The sequence below is a fragment of the Sus scrofa genome, chromosome 9 (genome assembly GCF_054392235.1).
Source record: "Sus scrofa isolate SSC_HxYL_T2T_F1_AM1 chromosome 9, Sscrofa_HxYL_maternal_Yorkshire_Landrace_v2.0, whole genome shotgun sequence".
NCBI classification, from domain to species: domain Eukaryota; kingdom Metazoa; phylum Chordata; class Mammalia; order Artiodactyla; family Suidae; genus Sus; species Sus scrofa.
Window position 1 is genome coordinate 107,487,605 of NC_139391.1, and position 22,170 is coordinate 107,509,774.

Here is a 22,170-nt window from a genome sequence, read left to right on the forward strand (position 1 = left end):
TAGTCCTGCCCCCTAAATTCTAAAAGTTTCTCTTCTTTCTCCTCTCAGTCTGGGATCCAGTCTGTTCTCATTCTCCTCTCCTTTTTGTGTGCCACTGTTCTTGTCTGCTTTCCCCATTTACACTCCCAACCTTTACCCCTTTTCAGTGTAGAACTCCCATTCAGACAAAATGTCCTAGATGGTTCTCATTTCAGGTAGAATCATCTTATTGGGAAAAACAAAAACAAAAAACACATGCACAGTAGGAATTTTATAAAATATGTCAATAAACAATTTAATGTCTACATTTTAAACCATTAATTTTTATTCTACTTCATTTGTAAAAGTATTTGATTTAAGTATATCTTAGTGAAACATTTGTCATAAATTCACTAACCAGTAAAAAAAAAAAATCCATGAGCTCTGATTTAGACTTGGAAAATATGGACACTGTGGTACAGTATTTCCTGAACTTGCCTGCAAAGAATTACCTGTGCTGCTTGTTAAATACACAGATTTCCTCAGCTCTTCCCCTGGAGATCAGTTGGGTGGGCCTGAAATCTTTTTTTTTTTTTTTTTTTTTTTTTTTCCTTTAGGTAATTCTCTTCATCTGATAAGTTTAAGAAAGCTTGCCAAGGTACATTGGTAAGGACTGGGAGGATGAAGACACGTGAGGAACTGGGACATAAGGACGTGGGGCAGGGGCAAAAAAATGTCTGAGTGAAAAGGAACTTGGAGTTCTCTGGTGGCACAGTGGGTTAAGGATCCAGTATTGTCACTTTTGTGGCTCGGGTTTGATCCCTGCCCCAGAACTTCTGCATTGCCATGAGCATGAGCCCCCCAAACCCCTCAAAAAAGGGGGGGGGGAATTGATCCAGTACTAAAATATCTATGTGAATGCTGATTAAATAAAAGAAAAAAATCATGGTATTATGGAAAACTGAGAATATTGATACAGGCAAAATATATTGAGCTATCAAAGTAAAATTAAAAAAACCACTGAAAATGTTGGTCAAGCTGTGTCAAACAGTACTAATTACAGTCATTTTGACCATCTCCTTACTTTGCATATTATTACTATGCAGCACAAACAAGTATAGCAGTAAATGTGTCTGATTAACTAAGCTGTTTTATTTGATTAGAACATTAACTTGCCTCTGAATACCTACTCGTGTCTTTATATAGTCAATCTATAGTAAGTCTCCAAGGGTGGTTGTACATGAGCATGTTACCCTCTTAACTGTAAAATATTAAAAGGGAGTTCCCATTGTGGCTCAGTGGTAACAAAGCCAATTAGTATCCTTGAGGACACAGGTTGATCCCTGGCCTCTCTCACTGGGTTAAGGACCGGGCATTGCTGTGAACTCTGGTGTAGGTGGCAGACATAGCTTGGATCCAGCGTTGCTGTGGCTGTGGTGTAGGCTGGCAGCTGTAGCTCCGATTCAATCCCTAGCCTGGGAACTTCCATATGCCATGGGCATGACCCTAAAAAGCAAAGAAAAAAAAAAAAAAGAAGAAGGAAAGAAAAAGGAACACTGCATAGCCTTTCTTTATTCTCTCTTTTTTTTTTTTTTGAAATGTAAGGCAAGCACCTGTAAGAACAGCAGGTGATCCATTTTATGAGAATTTCGTTCCTTACTGCCCGATCCCACCTTGAAGAGGAGAATTTCACACTTAAAACCTTCTCCACTTGGTAAAGAGTGGTACTAACAGAAAGGAAAACCTGAGAGCTTTGTACTTTGAGATCTCCACCCTGAGAAGGTTTAGATGGTCAGCTTTCATTCCCTGTGGTCTCAGGGTTGCTGGGGAGGAGCGCTTTCAGGGGTCGGTGTGTGCTAGGTCTGGAGGGGGAGAGTGGAGAGCCAGGATGGGCTGGTGCTGCTGGAAGACCTCAGCGCTGGGGTGTGGACAGCCTTGTGGAAGCTGGCAGTCTGGAGCCTTCCAGGCCTTCTGGTTTATGATCCTGTTCTGTGTCCATTGCTTAAAAGGTGTGAGTATGAAAGCTAGTAATTCCTAAAAGACATGGTTTTTGTAGCATGACTCTCTTCCTAAAAAATACAGCACAACGTGAAAGAGGATTCACGGTTGCAGGCTTTAAGGCTGTTGTATTCTCTTTTCCCCCAGAGTCTGTGGCTCTGCTGTTTTGTGTCAGCAATCTGGCTTCTGGCCAGAGACAGCATATTTTCCGAGCCTGTTGCTCTGAAGACTATTGTCATTCAGAAAAATTCCCGGCTGCTTCTCAAATTAGTACTTCCTAAATGTTGGATACTTTTAGAGGTTTGCAGTCCTGCAATCCTGTCTATTAGGGCCGCACCCACAGCACGTGGAAGTTCCCAGCTAGGGGTTGAATCGGAGCTACAGCTACCAGCCTACACCACAGCCACAGCAACTTAGGACCCGAGCCATGTCTGCGAGCTATACCACACCTCACAGCAAGGCCAGTTCCTTAACCCACTGAGGGAGGCCAGGGATCGAACCCACATTCTCATGGATACTAGTTGGGTTCGTTACCACTGAGTCAAAAGGGGAACTCCCGTGTCTATTAGTTTTATATTATCCTTTCTCTGAGTAGTTTATGAAAATAAAAGCATGGTGCTGGCTGATCAGGTACGGATGGAATTTAGCATTGAAGGGCCTTGATCATAGTACCCAGGGAAACTAAATTTTGGTTTCCATAGACTCGCACTCCTGCTCATCAGTTCCTCTCTTTAGATGTCCCTACAGAGTTGGGGACATCACTGAAGAATGAAAAAGCAATGCCTTCACACTTTGTGAAGTGTGAGAGAGAAGTTTCCCACCACACATTTTTGAGAATCAGAGGAAAATGGCATTGATAGGAGAAGCTGATTGTGTTAGAATTATTTGGGTCCTTAGCTGGATTTCCTTCCTGGCTGATTCTGTCCTTTCCTTTGTGTCTGCCTATCCATCTGTGAAGAGGGAATAATTACACCTGGCCCTCATAGGGATGTTACAGATTTAATTTTAAAAGTCTATAAAGCTTTTTGAGAAGTATAATTACAAGAAAATATATTGTTGTTGCAGTGGTCCTGACAAATCTAAATTCCAGATCAATATATTGATGAGTATGCATTATTCAGTTTCATTACATGGAATTGGCTCTTCATGCTGTTTTCCCTGATGTGTGTATGTCTAAGAGGAGGGGGTTGGGAGAAGGGATAATCAGCTACAAATATGGGTTTTAAATGGCCCGTTTTCCTTTCACTAACTGGTATTCAGGCTTTAAGCTAAAGGAGAGGAGTTAAAGAAAGAGCATGAAGGAAGGGGGAATCCTGAGCACCACAGTGCAGACTCTGTTTTTCTACCTTATGATCAAAGTGATCACTTGAGTCAGAAAAGATTTCTTCAGGTCAGAAATGCTTGTTTCTGGGAAAAAAAAAAGTTCCTATGCAAATCACCTGCACCTTTTTAATTAATAAATTTCCCTAAAGATGTAATAAAACAAAATCAAAAGTCGATGGACAGGAGTTCCTGTCATGACTCAGTGGAAATGAATCATCCATGAGGATGCAGGTTCGATCCCCGGCCTCACTCAGTGGGTTAAGGATCCAGTGTTGCCATGAGCTGTGCTGCAGCTCGAAGATGTGGCTTGGATCTGACATTGCTGTGGCTGTGGCATAGGCCATCAGCTACAGCTTCAGTTCAACCCCTAGCCTGGGAATCTCCATTTACTCGGGGGCGGCCCTAAGAAGCAAAAAAAAAAAAAAAAAAAAAAAAGTCAACAGACGTATAAGTGATATCATATGGTGTTTGTCTTTTACTGTCTCACTTTTATGTGGTATCTAAAAAAAAAAAAAAGGATACAAATCAACTTCTTTGCAGAACAGAAACAGACTCACAGACTTCGAAAAATCTATGGTTACTAAAGGGGATGGGTGCAGGGCCGGGATGGACTGAGGATTTAGGACAGGCATACGCACACTGTGGTACATGGAAGGATCGACCAATGGGGATCTGCTGTATAGCACAGAGAACTCTACCCAGTATTCTGTGATAATCCATGTTGGAAAAGAATCTGAAAGAGAATGTGTATATGTGTAACTGAATCACTTTGTTGTACAGCAGAAATTATCACAACCTTGTAAATCAACTATAGTTCAATAAAACTTTAAAAAATGAACAGCAACAACAACAACAAAAGTCAATGGACATAATCCCTGTAATGTCAACTGTCAGTTATGTCAGAGGCAAGGCTATCACAGATGCGTAGAAAACACAAGTTTCTTCCAAAACATCATCTAACCTATTATTAAATTTTCATTGTCTTTCAAGGAGAAAAGCAATAGCTGTTTGCTGAAAGTCATTAAAATTGCAGTGACATTGCTCAGATTACATCAGCTATATGGGACACTGAGGAAAAGTACAAACAAATCCGTATAAACTCAGAAATGATTGCTGTTTTCTTCTATTCCTCAGCATTCATCCCTTGCCTCTCATTATGAAAACGTACCCCACATGTTTGTTAAATGCCTGCTATGTGCTGGAGCAGTGGTTCTCAGGTGTGGTTCCCTGGACCAGCCACAGCAGCATCACCTGAGAACTTGTTAGAAATGCAAATCAGAAACTCTGGAGGTGGAGCCCAGCGATCCTTATATTAACAAGCCCCTCAAGAGATTCCCATTCAAGTTAGAGGTGCCTCTTAGAATTGGGACTTCATAGGGTCATAGCGAGGTGGGGGCTCGGCTAGGCATCCTATGGGCAGTGTAGGTGGTGGCTTATCACCAAGCGCCGAGCCCCTCCCACTGACTCCTGACTGCTCCTTTGTTTGAGCCGGCTCAGGGCTTGTATTTGGGGAGAGGAATTATTCTCCTCTGAGAGTCAGATCTCATTCCAGGCAAAATGCTCAAATGGGAGCTTTTCCAGCTTATGCTTAATACTGGTGGACTGTCAACACAGAGCTTTTCTCTATTGCTCTCATATTAGTCACTTACCGAGGTGGAGGAGGAGCCCAAGATGGAGAAAAAGAGATAAGAAAGCCTGAAAAGGATCCTTACTGTAACCATCTCCTGTCATTACTACCCCTCCCACAACTCTTCCCCCACCTATTCTTAACTTCCCTGTGTCCAGCGTGCTCGCCAGTGAACATGGGGAGAGGTGAAAAAGTGAAGGTGAGAAATGCGCTGAAGGTGGCTGAGAGGGAGGATGCCCCAGCCAGTCCCTGGCCTCACTCATTCACCTGCAGGACTCTGATTCCAAGGGGCAAGTTGCATGTTAGCTGACCGTAGCTCTCCAGGATCCAACCCCATTTCCTCCTTCCTCTCCTCAAATGAAAAGCGGTTTCTGGAAATAGAACTTGTCTTTCACTTAAACAGGATGTGACTATGATGCATGTTCCAATTTCAGCTCTTGGTGACCCGGCTCCCAGTAGGAAGCCCCATCCCTACCCCAGGCTTTGGTGGAGAGTGCCTGACAGGGTGGCCAACTTCCTGAGCCCCACAGAGCATTTCAGTGTCCACATTAGCAGTCAGATTCGGGGGACCAGTCATACTGGGAGTCAATATTCCCTGCAAGACACCTTCCCTTAGGAAGCCTTTGATCTTAGCAACATCAAAGAGAGACTGAGAAAGAGCAGGGTTTAATTTTCACCTGTGGCTTAAAATTAATATGTAAATAGATGAAAGAGAAAGATGAAACTGAGTGGACTCAGCCATCTGAGACATCTGGGTCTTTATTTATTCCAATATATGTTTCAGTGAGATGACTCTTCCCAGAATACATTGCATGCCCTGAAGGAGACTTCAGAGTGAAGGACAGAGGACAGCAGGATTGGATTCCATATCATCAGTACATAGAGATTAAGGGTTTCTCTAAATAGCACTGAAAGAAAACTTGATGAAGGCATTTTTTTTTCTCAATAATTTTTTTTAAATTACTTTTGGTTACTTTTTTAAAAATGATCATTGATTTACTATGTCGTGCCAATTTTTGCTGTACAGCAAAGTGACCCAGTCATATATGTATATATACACTTTTTTTTTGTAATTCCAGATTTTTTTATTATCATTTTTAATAGTTATTTCCCCAATACAATTTTTTTCTACTGTACAGCATAGGGACCCAGTTACATATACATGTACACATTCTATTTTCTCACATTATCATGCTCCATCGTAAGTGACTAGACATAGTTCCCAGTGCTACACAGCAGGATCTCATTGCTAATCCATTCCAAAGGCAATAGTTTGCATCTATTAACTCCAAGTTCCTAATCCACCCCACTCCCTCCCCATTCCTCTTGGTAACCACAAGCCTATTCTCCAAGTCCATGTGTTTCTTTTCTGTGGAAAAGTTCATTTGTGCCTTCTATTAGATTCCAGATATAAGTGGTATCATATGGTATTTGTCTTTCTCTTTCTGACTTACTTCACTCAGTATGAGTCTCTAGTTCCATCTATGTTGCTGCAAATGGCATTTCATTCTTTTTTATGGCTGAGAAGTATTCCATTGTGTATATATACCACAGCTTTCTAATCCAATTGTCTGCCGATCGACATTTTGGTTGTTTCCATGTCTTGGCTATTGTGAATAGAGCTGCAATGAACATGTGGGTGCATATGCCTTTTTTTAAGGAAAGTTTGTCCATATATATGCCCAAGAGTGGGATTGCTGGGTCATATGGTAGTTCTTTGTATATACACATTCTTTTTCTCATACTATCTTCCATCATGTTCTGTCCCAAGAGACTGGATATAGTTCCCTGTGCTCTACAGCAGGACCTCATTGCTTATCCATTCTAAATATAATTGTTTGCATCTGCTAACCCAAACTCCCAGTCCATCCCACACCCTCCATCTCCCCTTTGGCAAGCACAAGTCTGTTCTCCATGTTTGTGAGGCTATTTCTGTTTTATAGATAGGTTCCTTTGTACCATATTTTAGATCCCACATGTAAGTGATATCATATAGCATTTGTCACTCCTTCTGACTTACTTCACTTAGTATGAGAATCTCTAGTTGTATCCATGTTGCTGCAAATGGCATTATTCTGTTCTTTTTTTAGGGCTGAGTTGTATTCCATTGTGTACATGTACTACATCTTCTTCATCTGTTCATCTCTTGATGGACATTTAGGTTGTTTCCATGTCTTGGCTATTGTGAATAGTGCTGCTATGAACATAGGAGTGCATGTATCTTTTCTCCTTTTTTGCTTTTTAAGGGCTACACCTGCCACATATAGAGGTTCCCAGGCTAGGGGTTGAATCGGAGCTACAGCTGCCAGCCTAGGCCACAGTCACAGCAACATGGGATCTGAGCCGAGTCTTTGACCTACACCACTGCTCATGGCAACGCCAGATCCTTAACCCACTGAGCAAGGCCAGGGATCGAACCCGCAACCTCATGGTTCCTAGTCAGATTCGTTTCCATGGCACCACGACAGGAACTCCACGTATCTTGTTGAATTATAGTTTTGTCTGTGTATATGCCCAGGAGTGGGATTGCTGGATCATATGCTAGTTCTATATTTAGTTTTCTGAGGATCCTCCATACTGTTTTCCATAATGGTTGTGGCAATTTACATTCCCACCAACAGTGTCGGAGGGTTCCGTTGGATGAAGGCATTTTAAAGCAAAAATTAGCAATGTTACCTGAATCTTAGAAGGGTTTAACTACCCCCAGAGAACTCTCAGGCATTTATCCTGTAGTCTGCAGGTAAACCTACAGGTGCCTTTTGAGGGGGAATTGGAGAGTAGAAATGAACTGCTGTTTTTTTAAAAAAACTCCCTAATATTCCTTAAATCCTCAATTCCATTTCCTGATTTGCTTAGTAGAATTTATCTTATCTGGCTATTCATGACATCTTTCACTGTTAAAATTTTCCTGTTTCCTTGGTTACTAGTGTTGCAATATTTCTCTCAAGACTTTCTCTGCATATGTACTTGGTGGCAAAAGTTGGTGTGTGGGTATCTTTTTAGATTATCTTATTGCTACTTCAGTTAAGAATCACGAACTGTTTATCAAAAGGAATTTTGGGGATCCTAGTCCAACTTCTTTTATTTTACAAATAAGAGAACTGAGTCCAGGAAGTTTGAGTGACTTGCCTAAGGTCGTGGAGCCACCTAATACCACTGATACCAGGGCTGTGGCAAAAATATGGACTTCTTAACTCTCAGTCAGTACTGAGTACACCATCTTTTAGCTTTGCCTTTTTTGGGGGGCGGGGGTAGGGTGCGGCTCCTTCAGCATGAGAAAGTACCAGGGCCAGGGATGGAACCCTTGTCACAGCAGTGACCCGAGCTATTGCAGGAGCAATGCTGGGTCCTTAACCCACCATGCCACAAGGAAACTACTGCTTTTTTTTTTTTTTTAAATACCTGAAAGTCTTTACCCTCTTGAGACTCAGCTGAGCATTTGGCCAACCTGGTATAGACATCAGGCTTTTTCTTAAGCAGTAAGGTTTTGCTACTGTCGGAAGAACATGCTTATGGGTAACTGTCCTAACTGCTCCCAGGGGTGGACATGGATTAAATGGACGTTTGGAAAGCTGGCAGCCTAAGGGAAGGGGGGCACATTACAGGCTTCAGGCAGCCATTAGTACCAAGCACTCTGGCTGACGGTGCTCTGATTGCATGCAAGAAAGAGAGATACCTCTTTCCCATAGGCTCATAGTAGTCTCTGTAGTCAAGATCCTAAAACCAACCTTGGCAATAGTGTTACAGTGTTACAGATACAGATGATCTTTTTAAAGAAAAATCCTGCAATGGCGGAGGTAAGCTCAAAATTTGGAAAAGGTTTGGATTTTTGAAAATGAAGAGGGTTTCAAGTAAATATTTCAAAAAAAATAGGGTTTTTTTTGGTGGCCATCGGACCAGTATGGCCATCTAACTAGTATCCATGAGGACACAGGTTCCATCCTGGCCGCACTCAGTGGGTTAAGGATCCAGTGTTGCCATGAGCAGTGGTGAAGGTTGCAGATGTGGATGGGATCTGGTGTTGCTGTGGCTGTGGTGTAGGCCGGCACTTGCAGCTCTGATTCGACCCCTAGCCTGGGAATTTCCATATGCCACGAGTGTAGCCCTAAAAAGTCCCTCCCCCCCCAAAAAAATTCAAAAAAATAAATGAACATAAAGGGGAACATTCGCAGAAACTTTAATAAACATTTAAAAAAATTACCTACAAATATCACTAGGTCCACCAATTAAATTATTTTCAGTAAATAACAGGGATTTTTAAGATGACTGATGCATAGTCATATTGATGATTAACTGCTTGGATCCTCTTTTGAATGTGCTGGGCTAGTTTCTATTTCTCTTAAGTAGTCTGTATTAGCATGCATGCAGAGAAAGATTCAGAGGCTTCTTTATTTTGGCACAGTAAAATCTTTTTCGAAAATGTTTCCTATGATACGGATTTTTTCCTATAACTCAGGTCAAATCATATTCCCTTTCTATATTGTGATTCATGTTAAAATAAAAAATAAACCATCACCAAAATTTCAAAAGAAGCTTCTTAATGAAGAAGATCTTTAAGTAGTTAATGAGTCAGTGTGTATTCATAGAACTTTGATCAATGCTTGCAGGGACTATTTTGTGCTGAGAACAAAGACACCAAAGAGATACGGCCACTGGGAGGAAACTGGAGGGAGGGAAAAGGCTACCACGGAGCCCTGGAAATCAGGAAATTCCCAGCCCTAATTACCAAAGCCCAGTGGAGGGGAGAGCTGCTGATTAAAACAAAAACAAAAACAAAAACAGAGCACAAACAGGTGAAAAAGAAAGAAAACCCAATATTCCTAGCAAGGAGAAATTCTCTTATTTTTAGATCACCTGAAACCTATTTTCATTGTAAAACCTTTTCCAAGAAAATAGGTTCGTCTGACTCAACAGCTGAAGGACAGCCTGTCGTTTCCCTTCCCCCTACAACTGACACTCACTGGAGAGACATCAGAATTCATTGAATTGGAACATTCCATCGTACAGCAAAAATGTTTTTTTTTAATCAAATTTATTTCCCCAGGAACATTCAAAGGAGCACACAAACCCACTGATTTCAAGACAGTAATTTATTTACGTAGTTTTTGTTTATTCAAGACCCTAGATTGGCTGAAGCGGTTCCTCCAGGAATTGCCCCTGCGAAGGCGGCGACAATAGTCTTCTGTGGAGGGAGTTGCTGGGACAGCATTCAGCTTCAGTGAAGGCAGCTTTCAGGGAATGCAGGAGCTGAGGGCCTGGCTGCCAAGATTTTAATGAATTGCTTCAGATATTCTCTCTCGTGGTTTCCACTGTGTTTAGAAATCTGAAAGGCAAAAAAAAAAAAACCAAAAAAAAAAACTTCATACAGAACACATGGCAGTTGGACATTAAAAATCTGCTACACACACAAATATCTGTTACACATTTCTTTTTAAATGGCTAAGTGCTGTTCATAAAATTCAGTGTGTGCATTTTTAAATGAAAATGTTTCTGTAATATATATTATTTATTCCTTTTATGTATTTATTTATACCACCATCATACGATTGCTCTGAAAAAAAAAGTTTAATTTTAGTAATTTTTTTCCTAAGAGCAGTTAATGGAAGATTCATATTAAGGAAAAAAGATAGTCATTTAAGAGATGAAAATACAGTTTTCCATCATGCTTCTCCTTTTATTTGACTATGGTTTATTTTCAGCCAGTTTTGGAGAATTCACTTCATAGAGTACAAGATTACTAAGTTCAGTAATTTTCTTTGCATTTCTATAAATGGAATCTAATTTAAAGCCTTTGCGTCTTCTGATAATTCAGTGTTTTAAGTCAAACCCACTCACGTCACTATTTAAAATCTGCTCTTAAGACAATAGGAGATGAGGGTTTCTTCTATAGAAAAAAAAAAGCCTTGAGGGTTTTGAGACACCAATCATTCTGATAACATTTATGCTTTTAAAAATATTTTTTGGAGTTCCCGTTGTGGCTCAGTGGTTAGAGAACCGGACTGGCATCCATGAGAATGTGGGTTCGATCCCTGACCTTGCTCAAGGGGTTAAGGATCTGGCATTGCCATAAGCTGCGGCATAGGCCAGCCGCTGCAGCTCCAATTTGATCCCTAGCCTGGGAACCTCCACATGCCCGGATGTGGCCCTTTAAAAAAAAAAAAAAAAAAAAAAAAGACAAAAATTTTTTTTATCTTGAAATAGTCGCAAACATATAGAACATGTGGGAGTATCATAGAAATAACTTTTTTTCCAAACCATTTGAGAGTAATTGCTGATGTGATGTCCCATTATCCCCCAATACTTTACTATGTCTTTTCTTTTTTCTTTCTTTCTTTCTTTTTTTTTTTTTTTTTTTTTTTTTTTTTTTGCTTTTTAGGGCCCTTCGGCATGTTAGAGGTTCTCAGGCTAGGGGTCAAATCAGAGCTGTTGCTGCTGGCCTACACCACAGCCACAGCAACGCAGGATTCGAGCCTTGTGTGCAACCTACACCACAGCTCACGGCAACGCCAGATCCTTAACCCAATGAACAAGGCCAGGGATCAAACCCAAATCCTCATGGCTCTTAGTCAGGTTCATTAACCACTGAGTCATGAAGAGAACTCTGTTTACTATGTATTTTCTATAAACAAGAACATTATCCTACATAACCATAGTACAGACAAAATCAGGAAATTAACCCTGAAACATCACTACCATCTAATCCTCAGATCTGTTCAAGTTTATTCGGTTGACCCAATAATGAATTTTATGGTAAAGTATCCAGGTCATGATCATGTGCAGCATTTAGCTGTCATGTTTCTTCAGTCTTCTTCTGGCTGGAACAGTTTAGTGATCCAGTTTAGTCTGCCAGTGATTTTCATGACCTTGAGACTTTCAAAGATAACAGTCCAGTTAAAAAATATATATGTGTATATTATTTTTTAATTGAAGTATAATTGATTTACAATGTTGTATTAGTTTCAGATATACATCCCAGTGATTCAGTTATATAAATAACAATTTATATTACTGAATTCTTACATGAATGAAAATTTAGAAACTGAAAAAGTCAAAATTAACTAGAAGATCTTTGATAAAGGTAAGACTAACATAAGACATGAGCTTACAAGCGTTATGACAGTTTCATATCTGAGGGGAGGTTTAATTGGCATCCAGTTTAAAACCATTGCCTGAGAGTCATCTGCTCTAGGAATTTTTAAAAACTTCTCAGTCCTGCCTCTCAATTTGCAGCTTGTGTGACGTGATTCAAATATATAGGAGCTCCCATCGTGGCTCAGTGGTTAACGAATCCAACTAGGAACTGTGACGTTTTGGGTTCTATCCCTGGCCTTGCTCAGTGGAGTAAGGATCTGGCATTGCCCGTGAGCTTTGGAGTCGGTTGCACACACCACTGGTACCCCGAGTTGCTGTGGCTCTGGCGTAGGCCGGCAGCTGTAGCTCCGATTAGACTCCTAGCCTGGGAACCTCCATATGCAGCAGGTATGGCCCTAGAAAAGACAAAAAAGACAAAAAAGAAAAACAAAAAACCATATATATATATATATATATTATTCTTTTACAAATTCTTTTCCCTTATGGTTATTACGGAATACTGAATATAGTTTCCTGTGCCCTACAGTAGTTCCCCAGGCTTATGTTGCTGATGCCGAGGGGGGCCTGGTATTGCTGTGGCTGTGGCTTAGGCCTGCAACTGCAGCTCCAACTGGACCCCTAGCCTGGGAACTTCCAGCAACGCCAGATCCTTAACTCACTGAGTGAAGCCAGGGATGGAACCCACATCCTCATAGATACTAGTCAGATTCTTAGCCCTCTGAGCCACAATGGGAACTCCTTATGTGTGTCTGCTTTTCAGCAAGCTGCAGGGAGAGTGCTTTCATGTTAACATTGTAAATGATAACCAAGTAGATTTAAAATGTTATTTTATTAATCACTGCTAAGCATAGTGTTAGATGTCATAGAAAACACATAAAAACCGTATATGACATTCTTAAGCAGAGAACCATATCCACAAATACACAGGACAAAAATTGGCACAAATTGTCAGGAAGGTGTTCCCTTAAAGCTTGAATGATAATTTTATTACCAAAATCAGAGTGAAGATGATCATTTTTAAAAAATTTAAGCCTGTTTTTTACAATTAAAAAATTAATATATACCTGAGGGTTTTTTTTGTTGTTGTTGTTGTTAAGCCCCGTCTAGTTACATTTCCCTGAGATAAGTATTGTTAACAGTTGAGACAGTCTTTAGAATTCCATTTGTAACTGCTAAGAAATAGGACTGTAGCTTCTGTCTATTTTAAAACATATCTAAATAAGATTTCTTTCTCGGATGAAGAAAGTGTGTTGGATGACAATGTGCTTCACTTTCATTTTTAGGACAAGTTTTAAATGACTGCAAAAACATCCTATCATAACAGAACTTGGAATTAATGATTCAGGGACATATGAATTATCCACCTTCAACATATGTATGCTTAAAAAAAACCTCTTTTTCTAAGAAGGCCATATCTTTTCTTTCTTTCTTTTTTTTTTGTCTTTTGTCTTTTTAGGGCCACACCAGCAGCATCTGAAGGTTCCCAGGCTAGGGGTCTAATCGGAGCTACGGCTGCTGGCCTACACCACAGCCACAGCAATGCCAGATCTGAGCCACGTCTTTGACCTACACCACAGCTCACGGCAACGCCGGATCCTCAACCCACTGAGAGACGCCAGGGATTGAACACGAAACCTCATGGTTCCTAGTCAGATTCATTTCCACTGCGCCACAATGGGAACTCCTTTTTTTCATTTCCTATTGTGTAGATCTCTAATATTATTGCTGAAGCCACATTAAATAAAGCACTGAAAAGCTTAAACATAAATAAAGACGATTCCCTTGATTGAGGATGCCCCTGTATTTTATTAGGATCACTGTGTTGTGATGTGCAAAGAGTAAGTGTATTTTGGAAGCCTCTTGTACTCTCTCACTCCCTTGTCTCCTGCATCTTGGAGTGGGATCTCTACTCTGTACCAAGTCAACACAGGCTTGGAACTCAATAACTCAGTCACAAACAGAAAGAAAGAAAACTCTTATTTAAAGCATATGGTCGCTAGAACCGTGGTCCTCCAACTTTAACATGCACAGGGTTTGTTTGGGGGTCTTGTTAATTAACAACGCAGATTCTGATTCACCACCTTGCTTCACCTCTGTTCTTGCCTGCGTTTGCCTCTCTTCTATAAAGTGTTAGAATTTTAATCTTTGGCCAGGCTCTGCTTTCTAGAGGTCCTTTTCCTTTTCCTAAAATCTCCTCCCTTTAGTTTCTGATTTTCTGTGGTCTGCTGCGAGAACCGTCTGGTTCTAACTTGATGCAATCAGTACTCACCCCCATTCTAGACTTCCCTCTGGACCTAGACCCTCAGTTCTGGGGTATCTCTCTCTGCAGCTAGCCCATCCAAGCCTATCCTCATCTGGCCCTCTCAGTGGTGAAAGTAGCAGTACACAGGTGGAAGGACCTTTGCATTAGGTGGCAGAATTTTGCTGTTCAAAGTGTCAGCTATGGACCACCAGCATCACTAGGAGCTTGTTAAAATGTAGACCCCAGCCTGCTGAATCAGAATCTGCAGTTTAACAAGACCCTCAGGTGATTTGTATGCTCATTAAAGTTTGAGAATCCCTGACTTGTGGTGCTTTTAGCAGAAATAACTGAGAATCCAATCCAAAATGGCTTACATGGTAAAGGAAACTTAGTGGCTCATGTAATTATAAAGTCTTCTTTAGGACAAGTGTCAAATGTAATCTGACCTAGAGGTTCTTAAGTTATCATGGCTTTGGAACTTTTAGGTTATCTAGGCTTTTCCCACCAAGCCTACTCCCTTTACCTTGTTTCATTTTGTATTAATAAGAACAATACAAAAATATAGAAAGTGTTGAAAACCTGTTCTGATCACAGCACTCTGATGGAAGTTACTACAATTTTGAAATGATAGTCCCTTAAAATGGAGAGCCTTGGCCTCAAGTAAAATAAAAGTCTGACTCGGTCTTGTTTAAACAATAGGGAAATGTTTTATCTCTAATATCAAAAAGGCCAGAGGTAGGGCTGACATCAGGAGTGAACAGGCCAAGGCCCCTCTTTGTCTGCAGTCCTTTGAGCTTTGCCCAGTTCCATCTGTTGATTCCCTCTTCAGACTAGGAGCAGGCCTGGTGGAGCTCCAGGAATCATATCTAGGCCTTGAAATATATAAAGACTGAGCAGGACCTTCTTTTCCCATGTCTCCTTTTTTAGGAATAAAGAAATCTTTCCCAGAAATACTGTAGCAGAGGTTTCCTTCCAATCCATTGTACAGAATTTCTTGCCGTCAAAGAGATCTCCAGTTGCTTCTGAATATCCATTCTCCCTACTTTCTTTAGCAATATAAACCTGATATTTATCTGGGCATGTGACTAGCCAGGTAAAAGATTATATTTCCTTGCTTCCCTTGCATCTCTATTTGACCATACAACTAACTTATAGTCAATTAAATATAAGTGAAGATGTTACACAGATCTTGAAGGAAGTATCCTTAAAAGGGGGGCGGCATCCTCTTTTATCTCTCCTGTTCTGATTTCTGGAACGCAGAAAACAATGGTTGAAGCTTTTGCAGTCATCTTAGACCATGAGGACAAGGATATACCCAAAGAGCCAGTGGATCAAAAAGCTGGAAGAAGCCTGTGTCCCTAATGATTTCGGAGACCTGCCCTTATAAGCATTGGGCTGCCCACCTCCAGATAGGTGAGAAAATAAAAGCTTGTGTGCTTAAGTCACTGTTAATTTGGGTTTTCATTAACTTCTGGTGAATCTAGTCCCAAATGATGGACATGCCTATTCCCAAATCAGTCAGTGGCAAGAGGAACTGTTACTACATGACTTGGGGCAAATGGATGGGGAGGGGGCATGTCATGATGATGACCACATTAAATATTTACTTAAAAACATTAAATACTTCTGCTAAAAATAGATTACTCTAGGGAAGCAGCATTCTCAATATCTACATAAGAAGCCACCTCATTTTAAGTGCTTTATCATCCTAGTTACAGAACTCAAATTATTATTTCCTAGGAAGTTCAGAGGAAACATATGTACTATTTAGATTCTCATGGATTTTCTGTTACCTCTATGAATTTTAATGAAAAAATTCTCAGCTGTGCTTTCAAAGGATTAGACTCCAAAATGGAAGGTTTGATTTTTTTGTTGTTGACGCAGTTCTACTTAATTTCAACATACATGACTTTATTAGTAAAAATGTTCTTTAGCACATTTATTGCTCTATTGAATGCCAATTTCAAACCTAGCATCTTCAGTCTTTTCATTAGATTCCTTGCAGTTTTAGAATTTTGGATTAAATTTGTTAAATAGGCCATTTTCTAACTCCTTCAAAGTCAAGTTGTATAGTTTCCCACTTTCAGGAGCTCCCAAGTTTATGGTTAACTAGCTTTGCCACATTCTTAAAATTTGAAGTATAATTGATTTACAATATTGTGTTAGATTATAGCAAAGTGATTCAGATATTATATATATATATATATATAGACACACACTATATACTGTATAATATATATATACACACACACATACTTTTTCAGATGCTTTACCCTTACAGGTTATTACAAAAGATTGAGTATAGTTCCCTGAGTTATACAGTAGGTCCTCGTTGGTTTTCTATTTTATATATGGTAATGTGTATATATTAATCCCAAACTCCTAATATATTCCTCCCCACTTTCCCATCTCATAACAATCAGTTTGTTTTCTGTGTCTGTGGGTCTGTTACTGTTTTGTATGTAAGTTCATTTGTATCATTTTTTTAAATTGCACATATAAGCTTTGTTACTTTAGACCAGACACACCTTTCACCTGTTTGAGCCCCAGTGTCCTCATCTGTAAAATACAGTTCTTTAAGTCTCCATGGCCAAGGTTTAAGTCTCCAAGTCTATGCTCTGCTCTGGATTTTAAGAAAGATGATGGTTAATTCTTTTTTTTTTTTTTTTTGACACCTCATTGCCACAGTTAATTTTTAAATTCTTCAAGAAGCAGAACTATTTCTACTCTATCCAAAAGCCAGTTCCAGGGCTTAACAAATCTGAGGCAGCTTTCTTTTCTTTTTTCATTTTTTGAGGTATATATTTAAAGTGTATAATGCATAACTTGATATAAATATACATTGTGAAATGATTACCATAGTCAAGTTAACACATCCATCAATGAAGCAGCTTTTTAACTAAAGAAGACAGGACAGTCTCCAGTTCTGCTTTCTCTAGAGTTGAAGGATAATACATCAGTATTCTTTTCCTATTAAGCTTTCACAAATTTTAAACGAGTCACTAGTTTTTTTCCTTAGCAAATTATCTCCAAAGCTCAGCCATTCATATACTTCCTTCATGCTTTTGGCCACATCTTTCTGGTGTCTTACTATTTCTCACATACTCTATGTTCTTTTTTATTTAAATTTACTTGGAAGTGAAATTTTACATAATCACTGCTTGATGAGGATTATAAAATCAGTCTTGCTTGCCAAAAATAGAGGTTAACTGTGAAAAAACCAACAGAAACTTACTGAATTTTTTAAATAGGCAAGTAACATGTTTCTGTATGAAAAAGGCAACACGCTCCATTTGCTATGAAACATTCATTGCAGTAACTCCCCAGGACCTCAGTGGCCTCCCTGTTATGCACTAGCAATATTAGCAGTGCCATTAAGCATTTCTATTAAAGCTTCATACACTTTGCAGGTGGGGTGATTTTCCTACATATCTGATGGTAAGTAGTGGAAAATGGCCTGAAATCATCCACCACCTCAGTTGGAGAAACATATCCCTAGGGCAAATTCAAGAGTTTCTTTTACCTTTATTTGGAGAAGTGTTTCAAACCTTATGGAGCCTAAAAATCACCAGAGGCTCTGGCTAAAAAGCACACTTCTGTGCCTAGCCCAGATCTAGACCTGAGCCCAGGAGTCTGCATTGTAAAACCGCTTCTCACATGATTGCAATTCATGTAGTTTTCAGACCCTAACTTTGAGAAACTTGTGACAAAGTGTTCCTTAGTCTATTTCTGAATTGACTCATTCTTCAATAACAATCCCGCCCCTTGTAGATGCTCTGTTAGCTGGTGCAGGGGTGTGTGCAAAGGGTCAAGATTCAATTCCTGTCTTGGTACAGTATTTGACTGTCAAATGAGGTGTACTAGCAACACCTCTCTAGGAGTTCCGGGTTAGGGAAGGTTGCTGTGGGCTGAAGCAGTGAGAAGGCTTTGTGGATCCAGATGGGAACAGTTTGGCGATTTTTTTTTTTTTTTTTTAAGAGGGAGGAAGGTGGCGTTACAGGGGTTTTGGAATCAGGCCAACCTGCAGCTAAAGGTCTAGGCAAAAAGGCCAGAAGGGTCAGGTAAAGTATAGAGACTTTATCCTGTGGTGGTCAGCTGCTGCTCAAGGTCTGCCACATGGGGACATGAAGACAGCTTTATTTCAGGGAGAGTAATAACCTGGTTTTGATGTTCACCATGGACTAGATCTGCATCAGAGGTGGGCAAGCAATTCTGATGGTGTGCACTTGGGAATGAAAAGAAACCTGAGTGGCAAGATAAAGAAAACAGTGGGCTTATTTTTAGGGATAGGGATGAGAGGATGCCCAAAATGACAGGTCCACCTGGAAGTAGAGCACTTTTAAAAGACTAAGCACAGAGGGAATTCCCCCCTCCCCGCCTTTTTAACTTAAAAGTTTTTGTTTTTTTTTAATTATGGGTGATTTACAATGTTCCTTCAATTTCTGTTGTATGGCAAAGTGACCCAGCCACCCATACATACACATTCGCATTCTTTTTTTTTTTTTTTTTTCTTTTTTCATCATGTTGTAGCTTAAGAGACCAGACACAGTTCCCTGGGGTGTACAGTAGGACCCCATCAACCATCCATTCTAATCATAACAGTCTGCATCCACCAACTCCAAACTCCCGGTCAGTCTCCCTCTCTCCCGCACACTCCTTTGGCAAACACAGGTCTGCCCTCCCTTAATTTTTTTTTTTTTTTGTCATTTTCAGGTCCTCTTCCTGGAGATTCCCAGGCTAGGTGTCTAATCGGAGCTGTAGCCGCCGACCTACACCACAGCCCACTGCAACGCCGGATCCTTAACCCCTGAGCAAGGCCAGGGACTGAACCCGCAACCTCATGGTTCCTAGTCGGATTCGTTAACCACTGAGCCACGACGGGAACTCCTGCCCTCCCTGAATCTTTAATGCAGCCTCCTTGAAGCCAGTGTAGGGAACCGTGTAAACAGGCAGAGGCCCTGTTTGTGTTGAGCTGGTTGACCCTTTCCAGCGTCTCCGTATGTCTCTCAGAATCTTGTTCACACACTCCTCGCTGCTACTTACCACCTAAATACCACTAATAAAACACCCTCACCCTGAAATCGGGTCGAATAGGGCCAAGCGGCCGCCTGCTTCAATCCCCGGTGGCAGTGAACTTGAACTTTCTCAGGTGAATCAGCTAGTAATACCTCCGTCTAGCCACTTTGCTGCACAGTGGAATCACCTGGGGATTAAAAAAAAAAAAAACAAAACTCAAAGCAAGTCCCAAAACGCTTAGCGCCCACATGTAACGTGCAGCATAGCTTGGAAACCATCGGTCTAGCGACTTCTCCACGTCTCTTAAAAAACAAATCCTCGGGCCCTCTGGGTCCTCCGCCCTGGGAGTACAAGCGAAGGTTCCGGGCCTCGGTGGCCCTGGTCCCCGCGCCGCAGTCTCCCTCCCTCCCAGCTCGGCGAGGGCAGCCCGTGGTTCGGGTGTGCGGCGCGGGCCGGGCCGGGAGGCGGCGGTGCCGGGGCTTCTCCCGCCCCGACGCGACGGAACCGAAAGCGGCGGGCGGGGGAGAGGAAGGAGGGGCGGACGCGGTGGCGCGCGGAGGGCCGGGAATGTCCGAGGCGCGGGGCCCCAGAGTCGCCCCGAGGCAGCGTCCGGGCGATGGCTCTCCGTCTTGTCGCCGACTTCGATCTCAGGAAGGACGTGCTACCGTGGCTGCGGGCGGCGTCAGCGGCCGCTGCGCCCGGAGGCGGCGGCCCAGGTGCCGGAGGCGCGCGTCTGGGCGGGGTGGGGGGTGGTGGCAGGAGGAGGCGGTCAAGGCTGGGGACTCGGAGTCGTTCGTACCTAGAGGGTTCCGGGCTGGGCCAGGGTGGTGGTCGCCGGCCGGACGGCGGCAGCCTGTGCCCCCTACCAAGGTTGGTGCCGAAGGCGCGAGCTTCCCTCTTTGAATCTGGGCTTTGCCACTGTCACCCGGCCACCGGGGTGAAGATTGGAGGGCAGCCCCCGGGGAGGATCTCGGCCGAGCTGCACTGCTTCTTCTTGCGAGCCCTCCAGCTATGGGCTTACTGGTTGCCCATAGTAAATCATCTTCAGCAGAAAGCCTGGGGACACTAGTGGTACCTTTAGCATCAGGGCAAGGCGTGGAGGAGCTGCTGCCCAGACTCCGCTCCTCCAGCCCCAGGCTGCGGGGAGTTGGGAGGGTGGTTCTCGCTGCTTCATTCACATCTAACCTGCCTGAAAAGATTTATCACCCTGGTGAGGGCTCTACCAAGACTGGGGGCTCCTGGAGCTCTCGAGTCAGGAGAAAGAGAAGATGAATCACGGCCACCAAGAAAATCACCATATGAGTACTTAATAGTTGCACAGTTTGCCCTCACTTTTGTGAGACGTGTTTCTGTGTGAACAGTGTCCATAATTTAGGGGACATGCCACTTCAGAGGTGAAGTGTCAGAGGGTAGGGGACCGATTTCAGTCTGTGAGCAGTGAACTGAGAGCCTGCTCTTTTCCAAAGCCTCAGGCCCATCACCACCATTCCAGAGACCACCTGTGCAGGCCAGCAAGGGGCAAGACACCAAGTGATGCCCAGTTTCTTCAGGATGGATTGGAATGCATTCTGGACAGTTGGGCTTTGGTTTTAGAAATTTTTTAATTTTGATGGAGTGAAAAGTGACTTTTGAGTCTTCTCAGCATTGATCAATCAAAACTTTAAAGAAGGGGAATTCTGTGATTTCCCAGGTTGTTTTTTTAAGAAGGGAAGTTTCCTGTAAATAAGTGTTTCATCTTCAGGGCTTAAGTTCAGGTTCAAAGCACTGATACCCTGGATCCCAGTTGTGCATAGGAGCTAGCCAATTCAGTTTGTCTCTTTGGTTTTCCTTAAACACTGTAGACTGCTGGAGGGCATTTTTGGGGAGGGCTATCAAAATATCCATGTCTACAACTCCTTTCCCCTTAACCCTGGTGAAAGTTTTCTATCCCTACTGTTTATCTTCACATTATCCTATGGCTTTAGCAGGATATTTGTATGGTTCCTTGTCTTGGCATTTTGGTTATTGGTCCCAAATAAGGAGTTGTGTTTGTCTAGCTCAAGGCTTGAGTTTGACTAGTGAGTTTGACTAATGACTAGTGTCATTATTAGTAAAACTTCACTTTGGGAGGAAATTTTTAAAAGTCTCCTGAGCATCTAAAGAATTTTTGAAGGTTTAACTTTTGAAAACACACCAAGGAGCTCTCAGTCTGCTTTCCATCACAAAGTGGTCCTTTCTCTGGACCTCCATCTTAGATAGCTAAGTGGCAGGTTTCTGAAAATGAGAAGTTAGATGAAGTGTGAAATGCCACAGTCTTGTGTTTCAGTAACGTGTGTTGTGATCAAAACGCTGTGTATGAGCTAGTTAGGTTTTGGCTTCCTTGTGTCTTTCACTCATCTGTAAAGAAATATAAACTTGTGGGTTGACATTCCACTAAATACCAGATACTGTTGGGTCTTCAGAAAGTAAACTCACTAGAAATGCCAGCTTTTTCTGATATTGGTAGTATTTTGCTCTTGCAGAGCACCTTGGAAAGATGCTAGCCCTGTTATGCTAAAAGAAATTGCTACTTCTGATAATCACCAGTGAGTGGTAGCTCAAAAAAACCCTCCACAAGTTAATTCTTCTGCTATAATTTGTAGCACTGGCAGGGGAATCTGAGATTCTATTTTATTTCTAGCACAGCTGTTACTCCACACATTTGCACAAATTATTTTCTTTTCAAAGTCTTGGCTTTTCAAATGTAAGTTATGTGTAATTATACCATTGTAAAATCTCCTCTCTGCACACTCACTCTCTAAATTTGAAGCCTTAATATTTTTACATCAATAAATACAATTGAAGATTTCTTAGTGGTATTAAATAATACTTCTGATGTATGAGATATTTCTGGCAAAATAGCCAGAGAGCTGAGCTAAGTCAGCTAGGAGAAATT

General features: G+C 41.6%; 1 protein-coding gene and 1 long non-coding RNA gene across 17 annotated transcripts in view; one reads left to right on the plus strand and one right to left on the minus strand.

Moving 5' to 3' along the window:
* GSAP (gamma-secretase activating protein) overlaps positions 1-22,170 on the plus strand; it is a 220,991-nt gene that overhangs the window by 110,729 nt on the left and 88,092 nt on the right. For 6 of the 16 annotated variants that reach the window (XM_021102559.2, XM_084977409.1, XM_084977407.1 and 3 more), the window contains exon 1: positions 19,778-19,972. The exons of 5 other annotated variants lie outside the window; for them this stretch is intronic. In XM_021102559.2, the coding sequence (XP_020958218.2) occupies positions 19,873-19,972 (100 nt within the window). In that variant the 5' untranslated portion in view covers positions 19,778-19,872. Of the gene's footprint in view, positions 1-19,777; positions 19,973-20,013; positions 20,127-22,170 lie in introns of those variants that run through there. 5 more of the 16 variants (XM_084977416.1, XM_084977421.1, XM_084977418.1 and 2 more) reach the window with 1 other exon arrangement.
* LOC110262246 (uncharacterized) lies at positions 18,730-20,313 on the minus strand. Its single transcript, XR_002347079.2, has 2 exons — positions 20,056-20,313; positions 18,730-19,443 (listed from the first exon to the last, which is right to left on the minus strand). It is a non-coding gene; the product is annotated as an uncharacterized LOC110262246 (long non-coding RNA).